This window comes from Perna viridis, chromosome 15, assembly GCF_037379345.1.
Source record: "Perna viridis isolate PV_CMFRI_1.1 ecotype Kerala chromosome 15, ASM3737934v1, whole genome shotgun sequence".
NCBI lineage: Eukaryota > Metazoa > Mollusca > Bivalvia > Mytilida > Mytilidae > Perna > Perna viridis.
The window spans coordinates 20,185,707-20,213,196 of record NC_142459.1 but is presented as its reverse complement, the minus strand read 5'-3'; the positions used below and the strand labels follow the sequence as shown (position 1 = coordinate 20,213,196).

Sequence of the window (27,490 nt, the reverse complement as noted above, 5' to 3'; positions counted from 1 at the left end):
ACAAAAACTGTCAAACCGGATGCTTCGGCTTATGATAAAATTGCATGACAATAATCCAACCAAATTTAGGTGGGGTAACAATAGGTTACAAAACAGTGTATGAAATCATTACATGTTTCATTAGTAAACATATTTATTACCCTGGAGAATTCAACTTTTTAATTATAGAATTAATTAATTTATACAATTTACTAAGATCCGAGACGTTCTTAGTTTGCATTAGATCTTTCATAGCAAGAATATTTGGAAGTGATCTAAATCTAAATTTCAAATTATTCCTTCTATAAATATCAAAGGCGGAGCAAGCAAAAAGGAATGAAACTCATCACCAATATCGTGAGAGTTACATAAAAAGCATTTTCTGTCATTTCGATTGATATTTCGCCATCTGCCAGATTAAATCGACAAGTTTCGATTTGTAGTTGTAAATCTACAAAGTCCGATCGCCTTTTTATGATCTAAAACGTTCAAATAGTGTTCGAAAGGCATACTTTTCTTTGAAAATTCGATAATTTAGTGTCCGGTGAATTCTGAACTTGGGAATTCCATGACTGGTTAAATTGATTTGTCAGTTTTTGTTTGACAGTGTTATAAAGCCAGGTATTACTGACAAAATTTTGTGTATCCCAAACGTACGACAATCCAGTTATCAAATATGGATTTAATAAAGTTTGTTCAAATCATATTTTGTCCATCAAAACAATTTCGTAAACAAAGTTTTACAAAATTACAGGTAGTTTCTCTTATTTTCTCAATATTAATTTGGACCAGTAATTGACCGTTCTCAATTTGATGCAAATATGAAGAGGATATCTCCCAAGCTCCCCGTAGACCATGTAGTCTGGTGTGGTACTCTTCAAATATAATAACATTTTACAGAATTTTAAGTGTACCCGCTCAGTTTTGCGGTTATCCCCTGATCCCCAAATTTCACAGCCATATAAAAGTATTGGCTGAACTACCTTGTCAAAGAGTTGCAGTTGGCATTCAATAGATAAATGGTGCAATCTTCCTTTCTTTAGGATATCATACATTGCACTTGTAGCTTGCTTGGCATTTACTAGTTTTGCCTGTAGGAAACTACCCGATTTTGTCAAAGTTACTCCTAAATAATTAAATTCATTTACTATTTTCAATTCGGATTCATTATACGTTAAACTCGAATTATTCGGTAATCTTCCTTTGCTAAAAAATAACAATTTTGCTTTTATCTATATTCACTTTAAGTTTCCACAGTTCACAGTAATTATGTAGTGCAACTAACTGGTTTTGTAAATCGTCTTTTGACTCTGCCAAAAGGACAGTGTCATCAGCATATAATACAGTAAACAGTTTAAAGAAGTGATTCAGTTCAGTTCAGTAATATGGGTTAAACCCTCCGTACTCTTGCTATTGAAAAAAGCATCAAGATCATGTAAGTACAATGAAAAAAGCATGGGTGATAAGTTTTCACCCTGTCGAACACCAACATTAAATGGAAAATAATCAGAAAAATCTGCCTCATTACAGATTCGTGACTTAATATTACTGTACATATTTACAATAACATTGAGCATCTTTCCGTTTATTGAGCTTGCCATTAGCTTTCGCCACAAGCCAGTACGCCAGACTGTCAAAAGCCTTAGCAAAATCAATAAACGCACTTAACAGTTCATTCTTCTTTAATTTCAAAAGATCAAATAATATATGTAAAATATAGATGCTATCAGATGTGGAATAACCTTTTCTAAATCCGAATTGATTTTAATTTAGAAAAAAGTATGTCTCAACAAAATCACTAAGACGTGTATTTAACACAGCTGTAAAAAGTTTTCCAAGGCAACATAGAATAGTAATAGGCCTGTAGTTCTTTGGGTCCCTCTTTTCTCCCTTGTTCTTATATAACGGTAAAATATTTCCCCTGAACCAAATTTCAGGAACGTGTCATGTGCTGAATATGATATTGACAAGTTTTAAACAGATAGGCATAAAAGTCTGTGACGAACTCTTTATATATTCATTGATAATAAAATCGTCACCGTAATATTGCAATTTATCGTAATGTTCATCTCTTCTGGCTGAACTTCAGGAGCAATATAATTATCATCATCTGCCGTGTTCAAATCTTTGAAGAACTCGTGCAGAACATCAATAGAAATATCGTTACTGTTACTTATTTGTCTATTACTTCTCAATAAATTCCAAAACTCTTTTGAGTTACTCTTTTTGAGGTTTTCAATCTTGTTTCTCATGTTTCGTCTATGTAAAATTATAGCTCTATTTAACTCTCGTTTATAACTACGTTCAGCACTTGTCTTTCGTTCCTTATTAATATATTTTTGTTGTTTCTATAGCGTCTTTTTGCTATTCTAAAAGCCTTACGTTTTTGCCAACAATCTTTGTTAACCAAGGTTTGTTCTCTCTTTTATTACATGTATTTTTATCCTTCTTAAATGTATATATACCAAGAACACTCTCTACAGATTTAATATGTCTTTTTGACACTTCTATATCATGCTTTTTCAAAAGTATATCTTCTATTTGAGTAAATGTGAGATGCATTCTAAAATAGTACCCAATTAAATAACGTCTACCCATGACTGTGAACTTCCAGAAAATGGAGTTGAATAACAACCAGCTTTTAATTTATAGTTAATTATTTGATATAACAAATTAACAATTTGGTATAAGAAATTAACAATTTGATATAATTAACAAATTAATAATATGATATAACAAATAAGTAATTAGATTAAACAAATTAAAAAAAAAAAAGAAATATCATGTCCCCAATACGCTTCCGTACAGAGTCAATAGTGTTAACAATTTTTTCTAAATCAGTTTTAAACCCAAAAGCATACCTCCCGATTTAATGTTTGCATTATACTTTCTATTTTTCAATTTGAAAGTGTATCCTGGAATGTCAGTAGTATCTAAATCATCTGTTCTAGTCTCAGTAAGACAGATAAAATCATAATTTTGTAACAATTCCGCAAATTCAGGATAATGCATTTTATTCATTACACTACAACAATTCAATGTAAGTACATTTATATATTCATTTTGTAAAATACAGTTAAAATTGTTGGTATGGTTTATATCGTCATATCTATCTCCGCATTTGGATCTCCAGGGGACTTCTACATGGGTGTTGTGTTCATGCGTCGTCGTTTCAGGGTGTTACCGGAGCGGCGGTTAGGTGTTACATGCCCTGATGATCCATTTGGCGTTTCAGCTCTACCAACCTGCTCGTCGTCCTGTTTATCTTCCTGGTAGACTAAACCATCTACATATAAAATATCCCTCACTAGTTTAACTTGATGGCCTGCATCGCGTTTTGCCTTCGCGATAGGATATAGGCTCATTCGCGCCTGTTCGATTTCTTCTGGAAGAGTAATCAAGGGGACCAAGGTTATAGCGGTAATCAAAAGAATGTAATCCAGGGACAAAGACCAGACATGGAAAACAGACATACACAACAAAGAACATAAAGTAACTAAAATCATACATACAAAGTAACAAAAGTAAATGAGCAACTCAGACTCCACTAAAAACAGGGAGCATGGACCAGGTGCACCGGTAGGGTAAGCGTCCTCTGCTTACCCTACCGGTGTTTGGAAACTGTTGTTTGATGCCAAAAGGCTTCCCCTTTAAACGATGTGCATTTGACAGAACATATGCTAGATCATTATGATACAGAAATCTAGCGACTATTGGCCTTGGGCGACCTCTTCTTCCCGGACGAGCACCACTTCCAAAACGATCGACATACCCAAACTCTACCCGGTGCTTGATGTTCAACTCCGTTTTGATAAATTGTCGTAACAAGTTTTCTGTATGTTCATTTTCTAGCCCCGAAGCCCAGTGAAAATCAGATTAGGAGAGGTGATAGATGCTCCTGGTGTAAAAAATTAACTCAAAAGCTAAATGATTAAGAAGCTTGATCAGGAATGATTTAATTGTAAGTGGGATTTTTTTGGGAAGGTGATAAAAATAATCATAACAGGTATGTAGAATTCTCATTTTTCTTACAATAACATTCACTACAGATCACTAAAATTCAGTCAATTGTTTTCTCCATTAATTCAACATTCAGTAAAATCTTATTGAATCTCAAACACTACCGAGGTGTACTGGATGAATCTATACTACTGAGAAAGATAATACAGATTAAACAATAGGTGAACCGATACTTCAAAGTCACGATGGGACGTGTGTTTTATGGGGCGAAAATACCCTTTGCTACTTATATCACTAAGTAAAGAATTTGTGCGCTTTAAAAGATTGATTTTGAAAAAGAAATCTGTTGAAAGAATAAGATTCATTCGGAGAAAATATAGTCATATGCTATTTTCGACGGACTATAGTTAAAAATAATTTGTTTTCTACTCCAACATTTTTACAGACGTAAGCGACGTTTTATAGCCAATGATTTTTTTTCCGAGATGTCAAAAGCCAAATCAAGGTTTTTATCACATTGCAGAGCTGTTTGTTTCACACTGATACTTATTATAACAAAACTTTTTATCCTCTTTTTCTGTAAAATATATTTTGCCGTAAAATGTAGTTTTTACTGTAGTCACTCAAGTTGAGAATGACGCTGAAAAAAGTCAGACATAGACCGAGTCCGAAGCATATCAGACAGTAGGCAGGATGGTCGGGTGGTTAAGGGTGCGCTATATAGTTACATTAAGGCGCACTGTTTTGCAAACCAACTCTCCCTGGTCAAATTTTGTAAAACTTAAAATTAAAAGTTGAATTTTGGTGGATACATATTACATTTTTTAAATGTAGTTAAGCATTTATAAATAGACAGATGTAATCTATGCAATGGTAAACAGGTGTAATTTAAAGGAAGAATGGTATCCGGAACGTTTCAGCCCCCTGCTGTATTAGGTTCTCTTCTCAGCATCAGATGGCTGATTTTCAAAATACCTTATTTCGCACGAACTTTTGGAACTAAAATTGTGAGAGAATGAATCGAAAAGGGTCTTATTATTTTTACCCTTTTTCCACCTACTCCATGCATGCTTTCATCCTGTGGTAGTGTCTAAGTGCCTGATATATTATAAAACATAGTAATTAGCTGTTAGTTTTGGGAAGGACTTCTGATTTGTACCGAAACTCAGTAATATTTTTTTCAGTATGTTACCATGGCTATTGGATTTTATAACAATTATCACTAAATTACTTATAAATGACTTGAACCTCCACACACCAAGGATTTAAAAAATATGCACTTTTTTATGACAAAACACTAGAAATTTCTTTGCAGACTGCCTCAAAACAGCTTTATTTCAACAAAATGTGACCAAATTTTCTAAAATGAGCTAAATGTATTGTCCTACCTAAGGCACTTGACTAAATCGAATAATTAAAATTCGAATTCAGTGCCCTCTATCCACTACTTTTCTCGAGGGCTTGAAGGCATAGTTACCATTGGTCACGTCAGCCCTGTAATGGAGTGATCGTAGTGATCATAATATAACGACTGTATTATTCGGGTTAGGCGTTTGACTTATAATCACATGTCCAGGTTGCCAGGCACTTAAGCCCTGGATACTATGGTTTCACTGATATTTCAAACCAGGAATATCGGACTAAGCTCACCCACATTGGTCACAAGCCTGGCAATTTTTTTTCGCTATTTAGCGGAATTCCACTATTTCAAATCTGGATTTTACCATTACAATTCTTGTTTTCATTGTATATTTACTTCTGATTTTGCCAATTTCTGCTTTGTCTGTAGTCCTCATAAAATCATCCCGGTTTAAAAAGCAAAAAATAACCAGGTGAGCGATTCAGGCTCCTGGGATCCTATTTTTTTTATGTTAGTTAACCACCATAAGTTCTTACGTTTATATTGTGTTGCCCTTGAATGTATTGAACTACAAATATGTGTACATTTGCAGTTTAACATTTTAATCAGTGCAAGATCCATATCTCTTACATTTGTTACAATTGTATTTTCAAAATCTAGCCCCCATTTGTGGTTATATTAGTTACATATTGTATCAAAGTTATAATTTTTGATGATTATTTCTTTCAGTGTGAAAATAGCTCAAGGTGCACTGGTGTGTGATGAATGTGAACTTGTTGGTGAGATCACCATTGGTAGGTTTACAGCGAGACTAATATGGAACTACTGAACCTGAAACGCTCCTATAGAAACCAATGTTCATACCCCACTGCTTAGTCTGATGAAATCCTGATCTGACTTTTACATATGCTCATTTTTGACGTCATGGTATTGTGAGAGTTTGAGAAGATTCACATGATGGGATCCCCTTCTTTGCCATGTTGCCAAATATTTTTGGGGCCATTGTATATCAAATCCTTAATTTTGTTTTATAATTTTTGGACTTCTCTACCAGGGAGCATATCATTTAAAGTATTCTAGAAAGGGTATTAGTAAACTCTTTTTGAAATTATTTCCTAATTAGAAGCTATTATTTTGTAACCATTACCGCTATAACCTTGGTTCCCTTGATTACTCTTTGTAACCATGTTATCAAGACTAAGGGGTTTAATGATTTTTCATGCTTTTTGTAACCTATCAAACCTACAAATAACCTTTAGCCATGACAATGTGACTAACTGCTTTAGTAGCCTAGGGGGTAATATTGTTAGTAATATTCCTTTTTTATGGAAGTAACTTCTGTAAACTGATATTAGAAAGGCCAGATTAGGATTCACATACATGTAAATCATAATCAGTCAGTGATGTGAGATTGAAATGGGCCAAGTCTTTTTTGTTTGATGTTCGTACGACAAGGGAGAATTTCTGTCCTCTCTAGTTGTATATTACATGTAGGTCACATTACAGGCAGCACCACATTATCCTTAATTTTAAACACTTACATTTTTGGCAGGCGTTAAAATTCTATAGTCTTTTAATGATATTCATTGATTTAAAGGATTGAATCGGCATGAGTTCAAAATTGTACTGTACATTATGCTCATTTACTGAAGTATTTGCTGACTTAAATAAATTAAAACATATTTATTTGGTTGTAGCATGCACTCAGTCTATTATCCACTTTTATTCAGTTATGAAACAATGGCTGCATAGTTTACATGGAGTTTCATTGCTGCAGACAAAATTTTGTTCTAGAAATACCACTGTTTACCACAAAATGAGGGAAATATCTTTAAATGGTGTACATTTGTACACATGTATTTACTTTCAGAGCTTACAGAACTTTAGGTGTGTTTGCTCAGTTTGTAGGAGACTTTTTGGTGATCTCTGAAAACATTTAATATTTTGTATTTAGGTTAAACGCTGGTGTTTTTGTTGCATTTCACCATATTCATTCTTTTTTTCATTACTTGCACTGCATCATATTATTACAATGACTGTAAATGAATATTTCAACACTATATCAATGCCCTTATGTTTACTGATTAAGTTTCATTCACTGTAAGAATCAGGTAGTGGGTGAAACATGGTATGAAAAAAACCATCATTTTGATAATGTAATTTGACTATTTACCCAATCAGAATCAAGGAAGAAATAATATTTTCCATATTTCCATTTTCCAATGCACTGAAAATGAACATTTCAAGGGTAGATAACGCTGTCAAAAACCTCATTTTTCTAACATTCTATTGAAGAAAATCTGAGCAAAGCCAGTGATGCAGAGATTAAATAATGGTCTTTTCAAATAGGAAAAGTATACTTTAGTGATATTATATTGTCAGATCAGTGGGGTTTTGACATGCATGTTTCTGATTTATCCCATTTTGCCTAATTCTTACAAACACTTACACTTAAAAACCTCATCATTAATATGATATTGTAGGTGCAAGAACGTTGATACATCCAAAAGCCAAAATCATTGCTGAAGATGGACCTATTTACATTGGAGAAAACAATATCATTGAAGAATTAGTACAGATAATTAACAAGTCAGTATTATTTATTCATTTAGAACTAGAATAGTGCTTTTAAAGAAGACAGCTACAATATTAGTAGAGAAGGCAATGATAACCATAATATGTTCTTTAAAATTTATTTTTACTCTCTTGTTAAACTATCTGGTAACAGTAATGTTGAAACACATAATAACAAATACCTCTTGATCCTCTTTCTTTCCTATTAAAAAATGTAGGTATTTCTCACAAAGTCCATATACAATATACCTACATGTATATAATCATTGGATGTGAATACATGTACATCAGAAGGAAAGTATTCATTTTACATATAGGTTTCTATACTAATTCCAATTATGTGTAAATGTAGGTATCTATAGAAAAAGAATGTCTCTTATTCATTTAATTAATATGTGGTTGTGTTTTATAGGAATCCTGAGGGAAGCTCCAGTTCTACACAGAATGTTATGATTATTGGTAACAATAATGTGTTTGAAGTAGGATCATGTATCCTTTACTAGCGTTATGTCCATGTATAGTAAAAGTTGATTCAGATCTTTGAAAAATTCATGTAAATTTCTTCAGATTGACATGATTAGGAAGATTAATAAAATTTGCTTATTAGGATTGTACCAAGTGTACAAGATTTTTACACAGACTGACTTCATGGTGAATTCTAAAATCTTAACATAGTATTAAAATATGCATGTCCAATAAAGTAAATATTACAACATATTGTATTTACTTCAGTCCAATCAAAGATCCTTCTAGTACAGTTCAGAATATTTCAGTTTGTTCTGGTAGAAATTAATATGAATTCCACATCATACTTCTTATTTGTGCTCGAAACATTCCAGACCCCTTGTAAATTATGAGTATAGAATGCAGCCAAATCATCATTCTGCTATATACAGTCTTTAAATATTTTCCTGTCTTACATGTTTTGAGTATTTGTATCAGGTATATAAAATTAAGTATGAGTTACTGCAATGATGTGACTTTCTCTGTGGATTTAACAAATTTGGATAGTATCATTACTGTGCTTTAATTAACTGTATATTTAGTTTAGATTTTGCCATTTTCTACATACATTTCCTTAATAAGTTATAGGTATAGAGGCATCAAAGATTGGAGACCACAATGTAGTGGAAGCTAAAGGTTAGTACATTGTTTGTTAAAAATCCTCTCAAGTCTGATTCTGAAGATTTGTACTTTATGGCTTATGCTAGATACTAGTATATAGATCTGTAGTTTAACATAATTTTTATAGGATTGCAAAATTTTGTTTTGGTCATATAATGGTAAAACCCTTTCATCTGCTTCTTCATCGGTGTCATTGTTGTTGGTGTCCTTTTAACATTAGTTTATATTAGCTATATTTTGTCCAAACCAGTTGTTGTGTCCATAATGAATGGTAAGGATTTGACCACTGTGGTTGTATCATGCTGTGCTCCACGAAGCTCTTAATTGTAAAATGTATTAGACGGAAATGTTAGAAAATGAATGTAATTGTTTAAGTAAAGTAAGTATGTGTTTTTTTTCTTCTTTTTTCTAGAATTTTGAATAAGGTAGTTAAAATATATTGGTACCATAGCCTTTGGTTATTGTATCAGTGCAGCTTCATTTATTTACTGAATTGAAAATTTATGAACTTAAGTAGTCATGTGTACTATAGTAATGTATTTTTATCCTTAATCTGGCTTAGAAACTGCATTACTTTTATTACAGCTAGAGTAGGAAGACAGGTGGAACTGACATCTGGCTGTATCATCGGTGCCATGTGTACTGTTACCAATGGTGAAATCATGCAGGAGAACACAGTCATCTCTGGTAGTAATTGTGATAGGAGAGTTGCTAGAGAAAGACCTCCAGTAAGTGTGGATTTTAAGGACAAGTATTCTTCTCTATAGAATAAGACGCAATATTTGACACCCATGATTATTACACCCCCCCTACCAACTGTACAGGTAACTATGTACTCATTTTGTCAAGCTCATATTTGCTTGTTATTTGTTTTGTACAACTTTGTGCCTTAAGGAGGCAGACCTAGGGTAAGGGACATAACTCTTTAAATCATTTTATATGTTTGTATCATATTCAGTTTCACCAAAGCCTTTTAAGCTTTCCTTTGAAACAGAATGAAATCAGTCCAAGTTACTTTTATGCTTACATGAGATTGTTGTAAAATGGTAAATACAAACGTTCCAATGATTTGTAAGAGTTGTGTCCCTTACCCTAGATCTACCTCTTTAAGTGCAAGTCGTATTCTCTGTCGTAGGCTACAATGTGTCCTATTGTTTTTTTGTTGCTTTTTTTCAATTTTTGTATTGTTGGAATTTTCCTGGTGTCTATTTTTTGCTTTTTATTCACACAGTTTGGAAATGTCACCCAATTTTTTTATAATTTTCTTTGAAGAAAATATTTGTAGTGGCAGTATAATTTTGAAGTACAGGTCATGTGGTAAAAATAAAATTGCTATGTAAATGCGCAGTGTACAATATTTGTTTCATTTTCAGTATTGCTTCACAATCCTGATGTGATCAGTTTGTTGAATGATGTGATCAATTTGTTGAAATTTACACAAATGTATATGGCAAACCAAAGTGGACAAAAATCAATATTTTTTAATATTAGAAAATGAATTTGTAATAAATAAAAAAATCATTTTTTAATATTAGAAAATGCTCATTTTTGTCCACTTTGGCTTGCCATGAATGTATGACAAATGTATTTATAGTTAATAGTTATTTTATAGTCCAGGAAAAGAGAAAACGTGGTTTTTTTTTTAATGCTTTTTCATTTATGAAGATGTTAAGTTCCTTTTTATTTCAGGCACAGGCATTACAGATAGATTTCCTGACTAAGATATTACCTAACTACCACTATCTTAAGAAAGCCAGTACACAGCAAAGAACCGCATAGTACAAAATACTACTAGGCCTATTTATTTTAATATAAAGGTAAGGCCAAGTAAACTTTAATTGTAGATTCTCATCTTGCCTTCAGAAAAAGATATGGAGCGGTTGGGAGGATTTTATTTTTTATCTTTAATTTCTTATCAGATATTTGCTAGCTTAATTAAAGCTATTTGAAGTATAGATACGTTCTAAATCCATAACCATATCAGTTTCAGAGAAGAAACACTGTTTTAGTCACCAAGAAATGAAAGATTTTTGTGTTAAAGTATCTGAAAAAACATTCTGATTTTTGAAATTCCCGTCCCGATTTAAAATTTTTTTATCAATTTTTTATTGTACAGTAAACAGGAAGTAGATTAGTGAGGATCCTGGATTGATTGATTGATTGTTGGGGTTTAACGCCTGAGCAGCAGTATTTCAGCTATATTCAGTCGATGAACATGAAAGAGATGATAAAATGAACATGAAATGAAAAAGGGATGGGACACAAGGATAATAGGGATGACAAATTTTGATTGCCACAAGAAATAGGGAGGGATGGGTAGGGTCAGGCAATTTAGCCTCCTGTGGCGGAGCGCAAAGGTTCCTACTGCTATCGAATACCACAGCAGGGTTCTTTAACCTGCGAGGAATGTGGCACCTTTCCCAACACAGTGCACCACTATGGTTTGCGGTCAAGTTTTCCGTATTATAGCCTGACAACCCCAGCATGTAATACGCCTGGGATACCCCATTCCACCGCCTGTGGCACACATCCCAGTTGCTCTATGGGCAAAGCCCCCGGCTAGGTATCTGAGCACTATTTAGTCGTCTTTTATGACAAGCTTAGCGCTGCTGCAGGCCTATTCTTTTAACACCCGGGCCTGCACGGGGCGAGGATCCTGGAAAGGAGAGACACAGTACAAGTCATTATACAAAAAGCAATAGACCAAATATCTAATCATTCTATCAAATAGAAGCTGAGAAACTGTTAAAAAAAGAAATGGTGATTGCATTATAGTCCCTACATAAATGTTTTTAACTAGTTGTCTCATAGTAATCAAATTGTTGCATTTAAACCAACATTTAAAAAAAAATGTATACTTTTTTTTTTTTCAGTGCAATATGAGGATTAAGGGTTATATGGACATGAGGGAACAAGCTGACAATACTGTTTAGAATTTTTTGTGTATAGGAGAAATTTCATGTGTACAAGACTAATAATTATTATTTGCTTATTAGTGAGCATAATTCTGTGAGCAACAATTTTCATATGTTGCTTTGTGAATCAGAGATGTTTTGTATTTTGCCTTGAGTATGCTTTTAAAGTAATAGGATAATACTAACTGTAAAGCCATTTACCTGTCTTAATGTTTATAATAGGGTTGGCTTAAAAGGTGAAAATCAGTGGTTAAAATTACAACCATTCATTTTACCAATGGACATTTTAACAATTACGCCATGTGTATGTTTCTATTACATGCTTGATTCAACCACTATATGTTATCGGCTTTAAATCATGTTTAAATAATGACAATTGAGGGTTTTTGGCAGAATTTTACATTGTGAAAATCAGGTTATAATATGGTGAATGTTGGTCAGGCTGGGGAAATTATTTTGGTAACATTTTCCTTGGCAACTACTAATTGCAGCCTCTTGATATTTCGTATCCAGGATCAGATACAGGTCCCATATCATGGGATCTGATTTCAGGCCGGTCGGACATCTACTTTCTGTTTAACTAAATTTGGCTGTTTCTGCCTTTTTTTTTAACTGACTATAAATTTGCTTCTGCCATTGAAAGTAGTAACCAACATATTGGTTGTTATATCTATTAAATGAAGTACTCAAAATTTCTGTGTTTGTTTGTGAGACCTGAAGTAAATCATTTGTGTTGGTTTTAATAATGTAAGGCGTTCCATTATTTATGGCAGTATTGCCAGGCTAGACCTACTGCCCTATTAAGAAATAGGTTTTTTTTTTTTTTTTATCTTACTGAGTATCAGTATGATGATGTTCTCAGGTGTCATATTAGACAGGTTTTGGTGCATTATTTTACCCCCTAATTCTCTCCTTCCTTTCTTCTTCTACTTGGGGGTATACAGTGAAAGGGGGGTCTGTACTTCCTTCCTTTATGCTGAAGGGGAAGCCGCTTTTATCCATTAATCCTCCACCAAGGAATGGAATTTAGTGAAACTTTCACAGAATCTTTATTACATATTCCCATTGTGCACCTTTATTTTGATTTTTATTCAAATTAATTTGAAAGTCAATTGGTGCAGAATATTTAATTCGGGTATGAATGAAGTGAGCATTGCTGAGTTTTTCTACTTCATAATTCAAATATAGCACCAGGCTGCCCAAATTCATAAAATAACTCTGAGAGTTCTGACGTAGGTAACTTGTAAATAGAACCAATTTCTTAAAGGTAGTACGATACCACAGGACCGACCACAAATAGATGACTTTCACATTCGCCACTGATGTTGAATATGGTGGAAATTGGTTAACGATTTTATACCAGACAAAGAAAGGATATCAGATTTACAGGCTACAGGAACAGTAATAGTTACCTGGAAATACCATTTTGAACAGAAAATATCTGAAATGCTACTATAATATATGTATCATTTAAAAATTCTTGGTAGTAATTGAATCGAGTTACTGTTCCCTTGGCTCACATAGCAATGTCTCCCATTCTTAAGCTCATTGACCCCATTTGACCTCAATATATTTGAAGAATTTTTCCAGAACTAAGGTAAATAAGAACGTCTTCTATGAAACAGATGGAAGCCTACTACCAAAAGTCCCCTGTTAGTGTAATGAACGAAAACACATCATATATAAAATTAATTTATTAGATTGTCTAGAGTACTTTTATGTAAAGCACTCTTTGCATAACATAATAAATTAAGCTTCACAAAGTCAACCTACATATATTGCAATCTCTTAGTTATATATATATCACCATTAACCTGTAGGGGGAATGGGGGGTTGGGGTCAATACCTTATCAATTTTACAAAGCTAAAAAATTTGTCTAGTGAAACCGGTCTTAACTGAATCCTGGAAAACTCTGTAAACAAGTCTGTTCGTACAAGTTTCAATACATTATGAACCTGTATAAACTGAACTTCAAAAAGGGTTCTGTTTAGACAGGTTTAACTGTGAGTAAGCATTAGGCCAAAATGAAAAAAAATTCCTAGATACTCACTCATCCCCTCCCAACCTAATTTTTTCACCCTCCCAAAAAACATTATTTCATTTTTTTCAAACTGACAGCATTTTTCAATTGTAAAATTTGCCTGCTCACCCTTAATTTTGAAAAATGTTGGTTGAAAATCTAGGAATTTTTTTATAATGGCCGTTTTAAGCATTCTTCAAATGCAATAAGTAGTAAAGATGAACACATGTAATTTATATATATATACTGTAAAGCAGAAGCTTAGTCTGAACCTTGTGGCTAAGGAGGCCACTCATTTACAGTGAAAGTATTGTTGATTATGCTGTACATAGTTTTTCACAAGTCATTTTTACCACAATTTTTTGTACCAACAAAATTTTCATTCTAAAGAAGACATGGTTTTATGTATTCAAAATCCCTAGAAAAATTTAAATGAAGTTGGTATTTGTCTTAAAAACATAATTTTGCGTAATTCTTAGCTGGAGTGCTACTTAAAAAATTATATTATATGGAAATGAAGGTTTCATAAGTAATCAAAACAACACAAGTTACAGTAAACAAGCTTTTTTTTCACAATATACTTATTTTCCTTATTTTGTGGGAAATAAGTACCAATAAAAGTTGATTTCTTTACTCTGTGATAGACTACAAGTAATTATTTTTCAAAACAGGAAACTAACTTTAAGGAATACACATCTATTTGTACTACTTCAAGACAAAGTATAGTTTTAGTTGTATTTTATAAACATTAATTGTAAAATCTTGACCTTTGTGTCATTTTAACATAGATATTACAGAAAGATTCACAAATCATACAGCATAATTCACAGTCACATTTCGTAGAAACTACACTGAAATCATAGGGGTAAAACAGATCTGGGAATATGTTCATTTGAGCAAATTTGCAAAAAATTAACAACCAAATAAAATTTAATACATTTAAGATGTGCAAAACAATAGTTATGGGTAAACACGTTCATTGGTACTTTATGGGTAAACATGATCATAGGTAATTTATGGGTAAACATGATCATAGGTAATTTCAAATGATTCAATGTAAAACAAAATATAGAAATATGACCACTACTTCAATGTATGATTTTATCGCTTAAAATTCATATCATTTATGAGTTTGTGATTTCACAGCTTATTCATGTATAAACTACAGATATAAAATATCATAACCATGCACTGATGGCTGTACAGATCTTTAAAATGAACATCATAAATCTTCAAATGTCTTCAGACCCAAGTCCTGGTAAAACAATAACAATAAAACAATAAACATTTGACTAACATCATAGTCACATGACTATTTATTTTGATAAGATAAGATAAGTTTTATGCAATTAATCCTATCCTGTTAGAATTGACATAATTCACAGATTCCATTTTATAATTGTTTTACTACAGGCTGTGCAGTTATGTCATTATTTTACCCCATGCCATTGCTCGTACCCTTTCAGCATTAAAAATAAACACAAAAACAAAGGCAAACACAAAATAGCACCAATTCAGTAAGCTTTAGATACACATTTGGTAAAATAAATATCGATCTCAAAAATTCTTTTTATAATATGTATACATTTTCGAATGATTACAAATCTGTTTTGCAAGTTTGAACTTAAATAAAGTAAAAAATGTAAATTTTTGGCAAAAAAAACAAAATCTTTCTGGATGAAATACTTTTTTCTCTATTGGCGAACAAATTTCTAGAAGTAAATAAAGGCCTTTAAATGTAAACAGGTAGCAAAAATTGATCTTAGATTAGCAAATGAAAGACATTTGAGTAAATATTAACAACAATCACACACACATGCAATCAATTGTGTCATATAAACTAACATTTACATACCATAAATCATCCTCAATTGTTACTTACTTCATATGTTAATTGAACCATTAAAAATATCAAATGTTAAAATAAAAATATAGCTTTAAAAAAGTACACATTGTACACTAATATATGGCTGTAAATTAAGAACTGTGATGTTTTCATGAACTGATTTTTTATTGACCATAGTACATTTTCCAAGAAGTGTGACTGCTTTGTGTGAAAAAAGTGTGACTGAAAATGCTTTTACAAGCCAATAAGATATTAAAATTAAAACATTGAATTACATTTGATATTGTACTCTACTTTATTTGTATTCTATATTTAGAAAAATGTAGAAATTAGGCAACCCACAGTGACCAATAAAAGTAGTCTATGTAATTGTGGTCGTGGCATATATATATGTAGCTACAAGATATGGTTCATCAACTCACATCATCTATATTAAAGCCAAATATCCAATGAGATTAGCATTCTTTAATGATATGCACAGTAAATGTTATTATTTTTTACTGCAAAAAGTGTGACTGAATTCTTGTCAACAAGTTAAAATAGTGACTCCTAAGTTAAAACATATGTCATATATGACTGTATATGCCAGAGAAATCGTCTTTAGAAGAATACTTGTTCTGATAAAGATGTTTTGTTTTTCATTATTTATAAAATATATTTAAACATACATTTTAAAATCTATCCCATAGACATATACAGATCACAACAAAATAATCACCATAAAATACTTGATCCTTAATACATGTACATCCTTTCAACAGTATCTCTCTTCAAAAAGGGGGGATGGGTAGATAGGGTGATCAAGGCAAAAGTACATCAATAAAAAAGATATCATAAAATCATGCATAAAACACTATGGCACATCAAATATAACAATAAATATATAGACATATAAAAAAAATATCTGAGAAAGTTAAGATATCTGACAGGTTCTTTTGACATTTATCATACTTGATATGAAAACAAACAGCAATGATATTGCGTAAATTTTTGGCATAACTGTTTAAATTTGTGAGATACTAACTCACTCCCTTAAAGATAGAACCACCAGCCTCACTGCTAGAGTCCAGAAAATAAGAAAAGGGGGGAGATTTCTGTGGCAGTTTTTAGATTTTGCTATTATTGGTACTGATTTAACACAAAAATACAGGTAAGATACAAACAGTTAAATGATTGTTCAGGTCTTATCTCAATATAGAGAATTTTCTCAAATCCTTTCTCAACTCAAAATTCCACCAATCACATTGCTTCGAATTGGAAATACAAGAAAAACTCAAGTATTTGAGGAAAATGTTGATTTCTTGGTTTTTTTGAAGCCATATTTCTTAAAAATCCATTTTAAAACTTTCATATAAATCCTGAAAAAGTAATGTGTGGCTTATCATGTTGTAATCAGAAAAAATGAGGGAGGTAACGATTGGTTTTAGTTTATTAGTACGGTAACAAGCAACTCCCTAGAAATATGTCTCCCGCCGCTGCAAAAAAAGTCGAAAGCGCAAAAGTCCTATAACTCCTGTAAAATTTGTCAAATCAAAATGGTGCCGCAATATGATCCACTACAAATGGTGACTAACAATCCTACAAAATTTGAACAAAATTTGTTATGGTTTCAGAGGAGTTGCGTCCACAAGTGTCACTGGATAGACTCTCACACAGACAATGGTATTTCTATGCCCCTGTCTGTGTAGTGGCAAGGGACAATAAAATGGGTAATGATCTATCTTTAATATGATAAACCAAGAAATCATTTTTGTGTACCATATCTTTTTATCATTATTATGAATCATTTTTACATTTTGATAAAGAAAGTGGGTTCTAAAATAAAGCATATTTTAAATTCATACAGAGGAATCTTCTTTATACGTGGAGAATTTTGCTGATTTCATATCCAGAAGTACAAATATCATCACAATTATTTGTGCATAAAAAAACTAAAGTTATCACTTGCTTAAAAATCAACATCACAAATAGTAAAAATAATGAGTCAGATCTAATTCCTAATAGAACAATGCTATAAAGATGTTTCACTGAGGGGAATGGACCTCTCACTGCATTCTTCTTCTAACATCACAATCTTCTGTTTCATCAGACGAATCTACAAAACATATATTTTGTATTTAAACCTTTTGGTAAAATATTAAGTAGCTGTCTTTGTAAGAATCATGCAAAATCTGAAAAATGTGATACACCCCAAAAAAGGCTACATATTTTTATTTTTGTAATTAAGTTGTTTTATGGGTCTATACTATGAAATATGTAATTATTCATTCAAATCTGCCTGCTCTTAGGAGATAATCTACATTGAAAATCCAGTAGATTCTATTGTATTTGGGTGTAATTTACAGAGTTATCTCCCTTAATTTTTAAATCTACAGTGCATTCTACATAATTTTTATCTCCTTAAGAACACAGGTTATATGAAAAACTGAATGTTAATTTCTGTTTACTATGGCAATTTAAACAAAATATCAAAAATAAAAATAGGTATGCTTTTAACCCATGAATCACATTTTGCATGATTCTTAGCTGGAGTGCTACTTAAGTTTTCAAACAGGAAGTTGATGTCATTTGACTCTTAATATTGAACCATACAATATGACAAACCCATATATAACTTGTGTCAAAATATCAAGTGGCCCTGATGCGCTTGTTGCAGGGAAAACTAATAAAAAAGGTGCAGACAGACAAATAGACATAGTGATTACTAAATACTTCATACTATCAAAGTGAGAGGTATAAAAAGTTCAATGTCATACCACCAAAAGAGATTATGCATAGTAAATAAATAATGGCAGATTTGAAGTAGTGACAGAAAATATCACAGCAAACCTGATAAGGAGAGATGTGATGTTCTGTCAAGATGTTCAAAAATGATGTTATTCAGATGCTATGTTGCAACATCATTGGAAATTAGTACCATGGCTGTGGCTTGAGATCAGAAATTATCAGGCAGACAATGAAAAATTTATCAAGTTGCCACTTGTAGGTAGCTTTTTTTGGACTATGTTGCAAGGACAATTAATAAAGCTTGCACATTATATTTATATCTTTGTCACTGACAATGGAGGAGCATTATATATATAGCAGTGTATTAATGCATACCTGTGTCTCATATCTCTCAGTAAGCCCCTGCATCTGTAACTCTAACTTTTTCAATTTACTCTGATATTTCTTCTTTGCTTTATCAAAGGCTGAGATCAATGCACTGTTAGCTCGCTTTAAGTCATTTACAAACTCTGTAGATTGTTGATGTCGGATTTCTGAATTCCGGGACAAGTTTTCCAAAGCTAGTAAAAGCTCTTGGATTCTTGATTTCAATTTTTTCTCCCGTCTGTGTGCCTCAACTGAGTCTTTTGATAATTCACTAGAAATTCCTGATTCTGATGAATGGTCATCACTCTGCTGCAATAAAAAGAACAAAATAAAAACTAACACTTAATCTTATTTTTCTTTATGCATCAGGTTTTCACCAGGTGTTAAACTATTTTTGCTGACTTAAATAAGATTCTGCTATTAAGCGTCAAGGACATAACTTCCAAAAATATTTTTAATCATACTATGAATAATGCATAGAACAAATTTTGTTGAATACTTCATAATATGTCAAAGAGTACAATCATTATAGCAATTTTCATGTCAGCAAAAAATTACTTCATAAACAAAATATTTTGAAAAAAAATATGTAGGGTCAGCAGACTCTAAATGTTAACTCAAATCTTTAGCATCCCATAATTTTCACCATAATGTATTACTTGTATATCAGTACATTCTGATCCTGAAATTTGTGATTATCCCAATAAAATGCGGAGCTTTCGTTGAGAAAATCCATACAAATCTATGGAGCATCTATAAGGTGAAACCCTCTTTGTTGTACAAAATACTTGGGAAATCTAGCTTAAACTTTGTTATACAATACACTTGGGGAAATCTAGCCACAACTTTGTTATACAATACACTTGGGGAAATCCAGCTTAAATTTTGTTAAACAAAATACTTGGGGAAATCTAGCTGTAACTTTGTTATACAAAAATACTTGGGGAAATCTAGCTGTAACTTTGTTATACAAAATACTTGGGGGAAATCTAGCTGTAACTTTGTTATACAAAAATACTTGGGGAAATCTAGCTGTAACTTTGTTATACAAAATACTTGGGGGAAATCTAGCTTTCACTGACCTGATTTCTTTGTACTCTCTTCTCTAAGTCTCTGACTTCTGATTTAAGATGATCTATCTGCACGCTATAAGCCTGTTCCTGCGCTTCTTTGCCCGTCAGTCTTAACTCCACTGATCTCTTCTCCTTCTCCAAAAGAAAGTTCTGAGATCTTAGCTCTGCCTTCTCCTCCTATAATCAAAGGAACTTCTAAATTTGTTGTTGTTAGATTACAAGAGGATGTTTAAGCTAAAAGTACTGGATCTGTGTTCAAGACAAGTGATATGCTATGATGAAATTCCATTTGTTAATGCACTTAATTTTCTGCCGATTAATCACTTGACAAAATCTTAGAAACTATGAGCTTTTTTTTTAGCTACTATTTACCATCTAATGCTTTCTCTCAATTATCCTTGATTTATCCAGACTTGTAACCAGGGTTACAAACATAGCAGAAAGTTAGATGTAAATAAACAGCTAGGGAAGAATGATTAGGGTAAAATCTGTTATGAAAATTCCACCTTAAACAGACATGATTTTACTTAGATAACAAAAAAAAATAAATGGAAATCCACAATCAGAAGGGTTGACTTCACAATGAAAACAATAGTTGAGACTGTAATAAGAATAAGACTTATTCAGGCTGGTTTAAATGGTAAATAAAATTGAATATATGATGTACTAGAAGTTTCTCCTACAAAGAGCTCCTATTACCTTAATGGCCATCAGCTCCTGCATCAGTACAGCATTCTCCAGATCAAATCTTTGGTTATCTCTCCGTGTCTCCTGTACTGGAGGCTCCACATGGATACTCTCGATATCAGCCACTGTGATCCTGATGGCGGCACGGTCAGTCTTTAATCTCTGTATGTAGTCGCTTAACCTGGTTTCCTCTGATTTACTGACTTCACTGTCAGGACTGTAAAAATGATGTTATGATCAAGCCTTACCATGATATTCATGTACATGTTGTTACATGGAATTCAAAGTGGTTATATTTATCTATAATATTACAAAATATGAACTGAACTTATTTCATTTCAACATAAAATCATTAAATTAAGCCTTGACAAGTTTATTATGCTGTTGAAATTATATAACGCAAGTTGAACTTTTGTGATATTCACAAGTTATAAAATTATATTCTCTATGAATCTTTTGGAATATTTTGCCACATGACATTCCCCATCAGTCATTGCAGAAATTCTAATTATAGTCAGTCTATGACATTATGGGAGAACAACATAAGCAATGTCACAGCCAATCAGATTTGATAGACAATATGTCACAACCACACAACAACCAATCACAACAGTGATTTCTTTATATCACATGGTTGTATCACAGTGACCATGTTATGATATCTCTAAATATCCTGCAGTCAAAGTAGTAAAAAAATCTTACAGAAAAAGATTTTTTTAAAAAGAAAATAACACCATTTATTCACATTTTACGTATTACATGAATGTTACAAAGTTCACATACAATAAAGTTTTTGTGAGGTATACAAATATAAAGCATGTGACTTTATTTTCATATGGACCAGTTGTAATGTGAGATTGTCTCCTTTTCTTACCTAACAACACAAGGACTCAATGGACCAACAGACAGATGTTGCCCTGTCGTCCTATCTAACTTCTGTAACAGATGTCGAGCTGCTAACTCTGTTGTCTTTCTATTGTCTTTGGCTTTCTTTATCACAGATTTATCCTCCTGGCCACCTATGAGACATTATAGCTTGGATACAAAACATTTAAAGATCAGCACCATAGCAATAGTTGCTAAGAAAAGACTTTGAGGGGATACCTATAAAACATTATAATTTCAAGTGGTTGTCCATGTAAAAATCAGGCAGATCCTATAATATGGCTGGCACAGGGTAAATCATATCCCACCAAAGTTTTTGTTGTAATGTGATGTACATACAATATGTATGTCAAAAAAGACAACGGTTGTTTTAAACCAACAAGGGACAGCTCTAAAAATGCATTTAAAATTACCTAACAAAGCAAACAAATTTTGCTCAAATGAAAGAGTGATCTCCCTTTCTTCAATAAATTTCAATGCTTTCCATGTAATTTTTATGTATTTGTTTTTGTTTTGAACAAAAAAAATTGTCATGTGTTCCCCCCTGCCAGGCTTTTTGCAAGGACACCCTCTTAAGAGAATAAGGCTAGCTATTGTTGTAAGAAAAGAACTTGAAGGATACACTTAGACTAAGAAATAAATCAAATGGTCATGTCTATTTGTTTTGCAAGGTTGGAACTCTTTCACTCTGTTGGAAATAAAGGTATTTTTCACAAAGTTTGAAGTAGTTGGAATATATACCAACACTGCAAAAACTAAAAACACATAACTAAAATTTCATTAATCCCATTTCAATAATGATTTACTTGTTGAATTTTGATACTAAAATTAAATTATAAGGACTGACTGTTATATTTTTTAGGTCTATTTGAAATAACCTCAACGCCTGTGGTGCACACTTGAATATAATATGCTATGTAGGTTTTAGTATTTAGTGTGCACCACATGAATGAGGTTATTTCTTCAAAGACCTTAGATAGATGTTAATCAAATTAAGTGAAGAAATATAAACCAACTTCACGTGTCAATTTATCAATATGATTTAATTACTAGTTATTTTTAACATATATTCCATGAACAAAGGACATCTTCATCACCTGGATATTCCTGCTTAGGCATTAAGTAGCTGTCTTTGTAAGAATCATGCAAAATCTGAAAAATGTGATACACCCCAAAAAAGGCTACATATTTTTATTTTTGTAATTAGGTTGTTTTATGGGTCTATACTATGAAATGTGTAATTATTCATTCAAATCTGCCTCTCTTAGGATGTAATCAACATTGAAAATCCAATAGATTCTATTGTATTTGAGTGCCATTTACAGAGTTATCTCCCTTAATTTTGAAATCTACAGTGCATTCTATATAATTTTTGTCTCCTAAGAGCACGGGTTATATGAAAAACCACAAGTTAATTTCTGTTTACTATGACATTTCAAACAAAATATCAAAAATAAAAATATGTAGGCGTTTTACCCATGAATCACATGTTGCATGATCCTTAGCTGAAGAGCTACTTAAACACTTATCAATCAATCTTGCTGATGAAATTAGCAAAAATAAATCGATTTACAGCTAAAGCAACTTAATAACAAAAATAAAAATATTTAGTCATTTTAGGGGTGTATCAAATATTACATTTTAGGGATGTATCACATATTACGTTTTAGGGGTGTATTACATATTACAGAATTTGCATGATTTTTAAAAAAAGATTAATACTGAAAACAGTACTTTACCTTCGGGAGTTATTTTTCCACACTGTAAACATCTTAAAGATAATTCACTCTCTAACAAGTTCACCACCATATCATAAACTTCTATAGCCTGATCAGAATAATTCACAGCTAATTGTAGGGCAGTCACATTAGACTCATACTTCCCAATGAGCACTGTCAGTCTGTCTGTCATTGCTTTACTTTCATCTAGTGTCAAGCACAATAGATCATTTTGTGATTTCAAATTGTCGATTTTACTCTGTAATCGTTCAAATTCAATTTCAAATTCACTGACGTGGTTGTCTAATATTTCAGATCCACCAGTATAAATTGTCTGGACTATTTCCTGCATACTAGAACACTCCTGCAGTCCCTGGACCAAATGTTCAGCTACTTTTGTATTAGGTAGCTAAAAGATACAGTTAGTAATGAAAGATTTAATTAATGTGGAAATAAAAGAGTTACTGAAAATAGTGTGTAAAAAAAAAAAATTCCATTATTTTGAGTTATTGGTAAATAGCTGTAGTACATGGCTTCAAATAGAACCTGTTAATATATTATTTCTTGTGGGCGAAAATAATTATGCATTTAAGGAGGTAGACCAAAGCTATGGGACATAACTATTGAAATCAATATGTTTGAATCATATTCAATTCACAAAAGCCTATCAAGCTTTCGTTTGAAACAGAATAAAATGAATCCAAGTTAATTAGATACTTACATAAGATTCATGTAAAATGCTGAATACAAACGTTCCAATGATTTTTAAGAGTTGTGTCCTTTACCGTAGGTCTACCTCCTTAAAAGTAAAGAACCCATATCTCTTCTTTTCTATTGTTTCCCCTTGTGTTATGTTTTGTTCTTGTTTGTTTCCATGGTTACATCTTTGTACACAGGAAGTCAAATATAAAGTATATAAACACTACTGTATAAACAACAAAATTTGCTATATATTTTACATTAACATGTTTCACAGACTAGGACAGCTTCTCCATGATAGGTACGACTGGAAATATTTCACAAAAGTATGCAAGTGTGCATATTATGTGTCTTAATGTATATATAGAGTACCAGTTTCCGTACCAAAATCCAGATGACCTGAGCATGTTACACCCTATAATTTCTTCAAACACTAGTAATAAAAAACTTACGATCAAACTCACACTGACAACTTTTTGTGAAAACCAGTAATTAAACTTACAGCAGCAGAGGATATATCTGGTCCAAGGACCTGTCGTTCACTGGCACAGGTTTTTAACTTCTTCAGCTCTGCCACTTTAGCCACGGGGACTTGGTCTGACTGGATATTCCTTAAAATACAGACAATACCATAAAAACAAATCAAGACTAGAGACATGAGGGAACCTACTTTGCTAACCTACAAACACTTGGCAACTTTTTAGTCCAAGTTTAACGGCAGTAACTTTAAGCCGATTTAGATGCTGCAAATGTTTTCAGCTTAAAAAACTGAGTTTCAATTCCACTAACCATGCCTTTCATTAGGACGCGGTACCAGGTACTTTTACCCTTCTAAACTACTGAAAGGCACCTCCAGAATTTTTAAATTTCATACATTTTTATTAAACAAAATGATGAAAAGTACCTCCTACAAAACCAAACGTACCTGCATTGCAAAAAAATAATGAAAGCCCTGACTATCTCCATCTAGTAAAAAAGACAATTTTAACTGAAAGTTTCTATTATCAAAATTCATTGATCAATCTTTTGTACTTTAATATCCTAAAGGTCATTTGTAAATGATGATGTTTAATCAAGCAAACAGACCCTGCTTAGTCTTAGTATGACATTCTAAGCCAGATTTTTCATTTGCTAATATCAAGAAGCTAAAGTCAACAGGAAGGCGGGTTATCCCACTCAGAAAAAATATTCTGACTCCTAGTCAACATGTCAGGCTGTATGCTTGGCAGAGAAGTGATAATAAATTTTAAAGTCTTCAGGGCTCAAATCCACGATCTCCTATAAATAAAGAGTGTTTTCTAGACAGAACCTAATTATAATGTTATGAAGCAGTTCAAACTTCATTACATGATACAACTTGGTAAAAAAGCAACAACATCCCTTATATAAACCAACATGTACTGGTTCCCTACCGATCTCCAGAATGAGCTGACTGTTGGGACTTTGTAGGAGTTGAGGTTCTACTCTGTTGTGGACTGGAGGAATCATAGGTCTGTACTTTACTACAGGTCTCTCTCCACTGTCAAAATAGTATCAATTAATTCATAGGAAAAAATACTTATGCAGAGGTTTGCAGTAATATTAATTATTATATAGTAAAAAGTATTTCTTACAGAAAAGTGGGGGAAAATGTCAGTGCAATATTTCCTTGTATTTACACAAGATGTATTACTGTGAAAGTATTATTATTCATGGGGTACAAATTATCGTGGTTTTCGTGGGTAGGTCAAACCACAAAATTTGGTTCCCAACAAAAAGGAGATTCCCTTTTATGTGTATACATAAAAACCTAAAAAACATGAATTCAAAAATCCACAAATTTGTGTTTTTTTCGCTAATCCACAAAAACTGGTATCCACGAAATAAAGTACTTTCACAGTAATCATTTTTGAAAAGAACCAATGCAATCCAAAAATGTCTATGATAATATTGCATTATTGTCATGTGTACCACTAACAGAGCACCATATTGCACTAGCAAGTTTATACAATATAACATTTGCTAGGGACAATATTCACCTATATACATGTAAATGCAATAACCCTATAATATGTGTATGTAGTGAAATCCCATTTTAAAAAGATAGTGTAATTAGTTTTTCAAGCACTTTTGAAACAAAAAAAAGTATGTATTTTACTGATACACAATATAAAATCATGGGATATTTCAATTCTGTTATAACAATCTAAATTTGTAAATCACAAAAGTTCTATTCCATTACTTTTTTATAATATCTATCCCTCTCTTCTCTCAAACTCCCGAGGGCAGCCTTATGTAAATTAAGCTCCGCCTCCTGCTTGCCAATCTGTTCCTGAAGGACATAATTTTCAGCTTTCAGACTATTGATTTCCTCCTGTAGGTAGGCAGGCTCTGGATATTCATTGGGTGGGGGAGGGGGAGGAGGGTGAAATGTTGCTGGGCGGAGTCTAGATGAAAGGTCAGGTGACTCAGGGTCAAAATCAAAGGCTTCTTTCTTCTTACAGGCCTAAAATAAAAAGAAATGGTAGCATAAAAAGTAGAAACTTCAATACCATTAACCACAAGTATTCTATAAAATTATTTGCATCATGGGAAAAATCTGTTTTTCTTTTTAATTTCCTTCTTCCCTACTGTTGTGAATTTGTATTTTCATCTGTGTTACATTTTGTTCATACTTTATTTCCTGCATTTTGCTACTTCAACGATTTTGACAAGAATGAAAACAACATTTGTATGCTGATTACAAGTTTCGTCTTTCTTTGATGTTTTTAAATAATTTATTTTCAAATTAACTGTTTACCAGTAACTTTATGTGTTGGTTTTTTTGACGATGACGATTTGTAGATGCACCAAATAAACACGACTGTGTTTATTCATTGGACTTATTCCATTTTTTTCCAGGTGTTTCTAGAAAAGCAAAGGATGGTTACCCTACCGGTGCACCTGGACCATGCTCCCAGGTTTTAGTGGAGTCCGAGTTGCTCATTTGCTTTTGTTACTTTGTATGTATGATTTTAGTTACTTTATGTTCTTTGTTGTGTATGTCTGTTTTCCATGTCTGGTCTTTGTCCCTGGATTACATTCTTTTGATTACTGCTATAACCTTGGTTCCCTTGATTACTCTTACAACCATCTGACTTGGAGTAAATTGTAACAATACGACAACATGATTCCTGACAAATATGTTCAGCAATGTTGTACAAGGAAAGAAGATCTGCCAATGGTTACTTCCAATCATTTTTTATTTTGTATTTATTTCATCCAGGTTACTCTGTGGTCCCTTGGTTACTTACACCAACCTCCTCTCTAATGCTTACACCTACCTCCAAAGCAATTTCCTCCACCCCATCACCTTCATCCTGCTGCTTTTCATCTACACTTTCATCTTTCCTTTCATCAATTGCATTCTCCAACTCAGTAACAACTCTGGATAATTCTTCATTCAGATCTAAAACATCATCTGACAGTTAAAGCTTAAATGTCATTACTTTATGATTGACATATAAATACATATAAACCTATCAAATTTTGCACCAGAGGCACCCCCTCAAATTTCACATTCCATTGCTCCTCCTC

The 27,490-nt window shown here is 32.5% G+C and overlaps 2 protein-coding genes across 6 annotated transcripts in view; one reads left to right on the top strand and one right to left on the bottom strand.

Moving 5' to 3' along the window:
* Positions 1 to 4,362: 4,362 nt before the first annotated feature.
* On the top strand, positions 4,363 to 23,676 carry LOC148597392 (dynactin subunit 6-like). 2 transcript variants are annotated; one of them, XM_088562689.1, is made up of 8 exons: positions 4,363 to 4,444; positions 6,029 to 6,093; positions 7,783 to 7,888; positions 8,286 to 8,362; positions 8,966 to 9,013; positions 9,584 to 9,726; positions 10,688 to 10,815; positions 23,552 to 23,676. In XM_088562689.1, exons 1-7 carry the CDS (start codon positions 4,425 to 4,427, stop codon positions 10,775 to 10,777), a joined length of 549 nt encoding a protein of 182 aa, XP_088418815.1. In that variant the 5' UTR covers positions 4,363 to 4,424; the 3' UTR covers positions 10,778 to 10,815; positions 23,552 to 23,676. The 2 variants fall into 2 exon arrangements, with proteins under 2 accessions (XP_088418815.1, XP_088418814.1); XM_088562688.1 differs by lacking the exon at positions 23,552 to 23,676 and adding an exon at positions 11,872 to 12,605.
* Positions 13,593 to 27,490, bottom strand: part of LOC148597391 (colorectal mutant cancer protein-like) — a 35,177-nt gene continuing 21,279 nt past the window's right edge. For 3 of the 4 annotated variants that reach the window (XM_088562684.1, XM_088562687.1, XM_088562686.1), the window contains 10 exons: positions 27,238 to 27,362; positions 26,157 to 26,420; positions 25,348 to 25,454; positions 24,438 to 24,546; positions 23,258 to 23,645; positions 21,508 to 21,652; positions 20,646 to 20,850; positions 19,956 to 20,123; positions 18,883 to 19,182; positions 13,593 to 17,875 (listed from right to left, as the gene is read on the bottom strand). In XM_088562684.1, coding sequence (XP_088418810.1) covers positions 17,792 to 17,875; positions 18,883 to 19,182; positions 19,956 to 20,123; positions 20,646 to 20,850; positions 21,508 to 21,652; positions 23,258 to 23,645; positions 24,438 to 24,546; positions 25,348 to 25,454; positions 26,157 to 26,420; positions 27,238 to 27,362 — 1,895 coding nt within the window. In that variant the 3' untranslated portion in view covers positions 13,593 to 17,791. The remainder of the gene's footprint in view (positions 17,876 to 18,882; positions 19,183 to 19,955; positions 20,124 to 20,645; positions 20,851 to 21,507; positions 21,653 to 23,257; positions 23,646 to 24,437; positions 24,547 to 25,347; positions 25,455 to 26,156; positions 26,421 to 27,237; positions 27,363 to 27,490) is intronic. The other variant, XM_088562685.1, reaches the window with a different exon arrangement.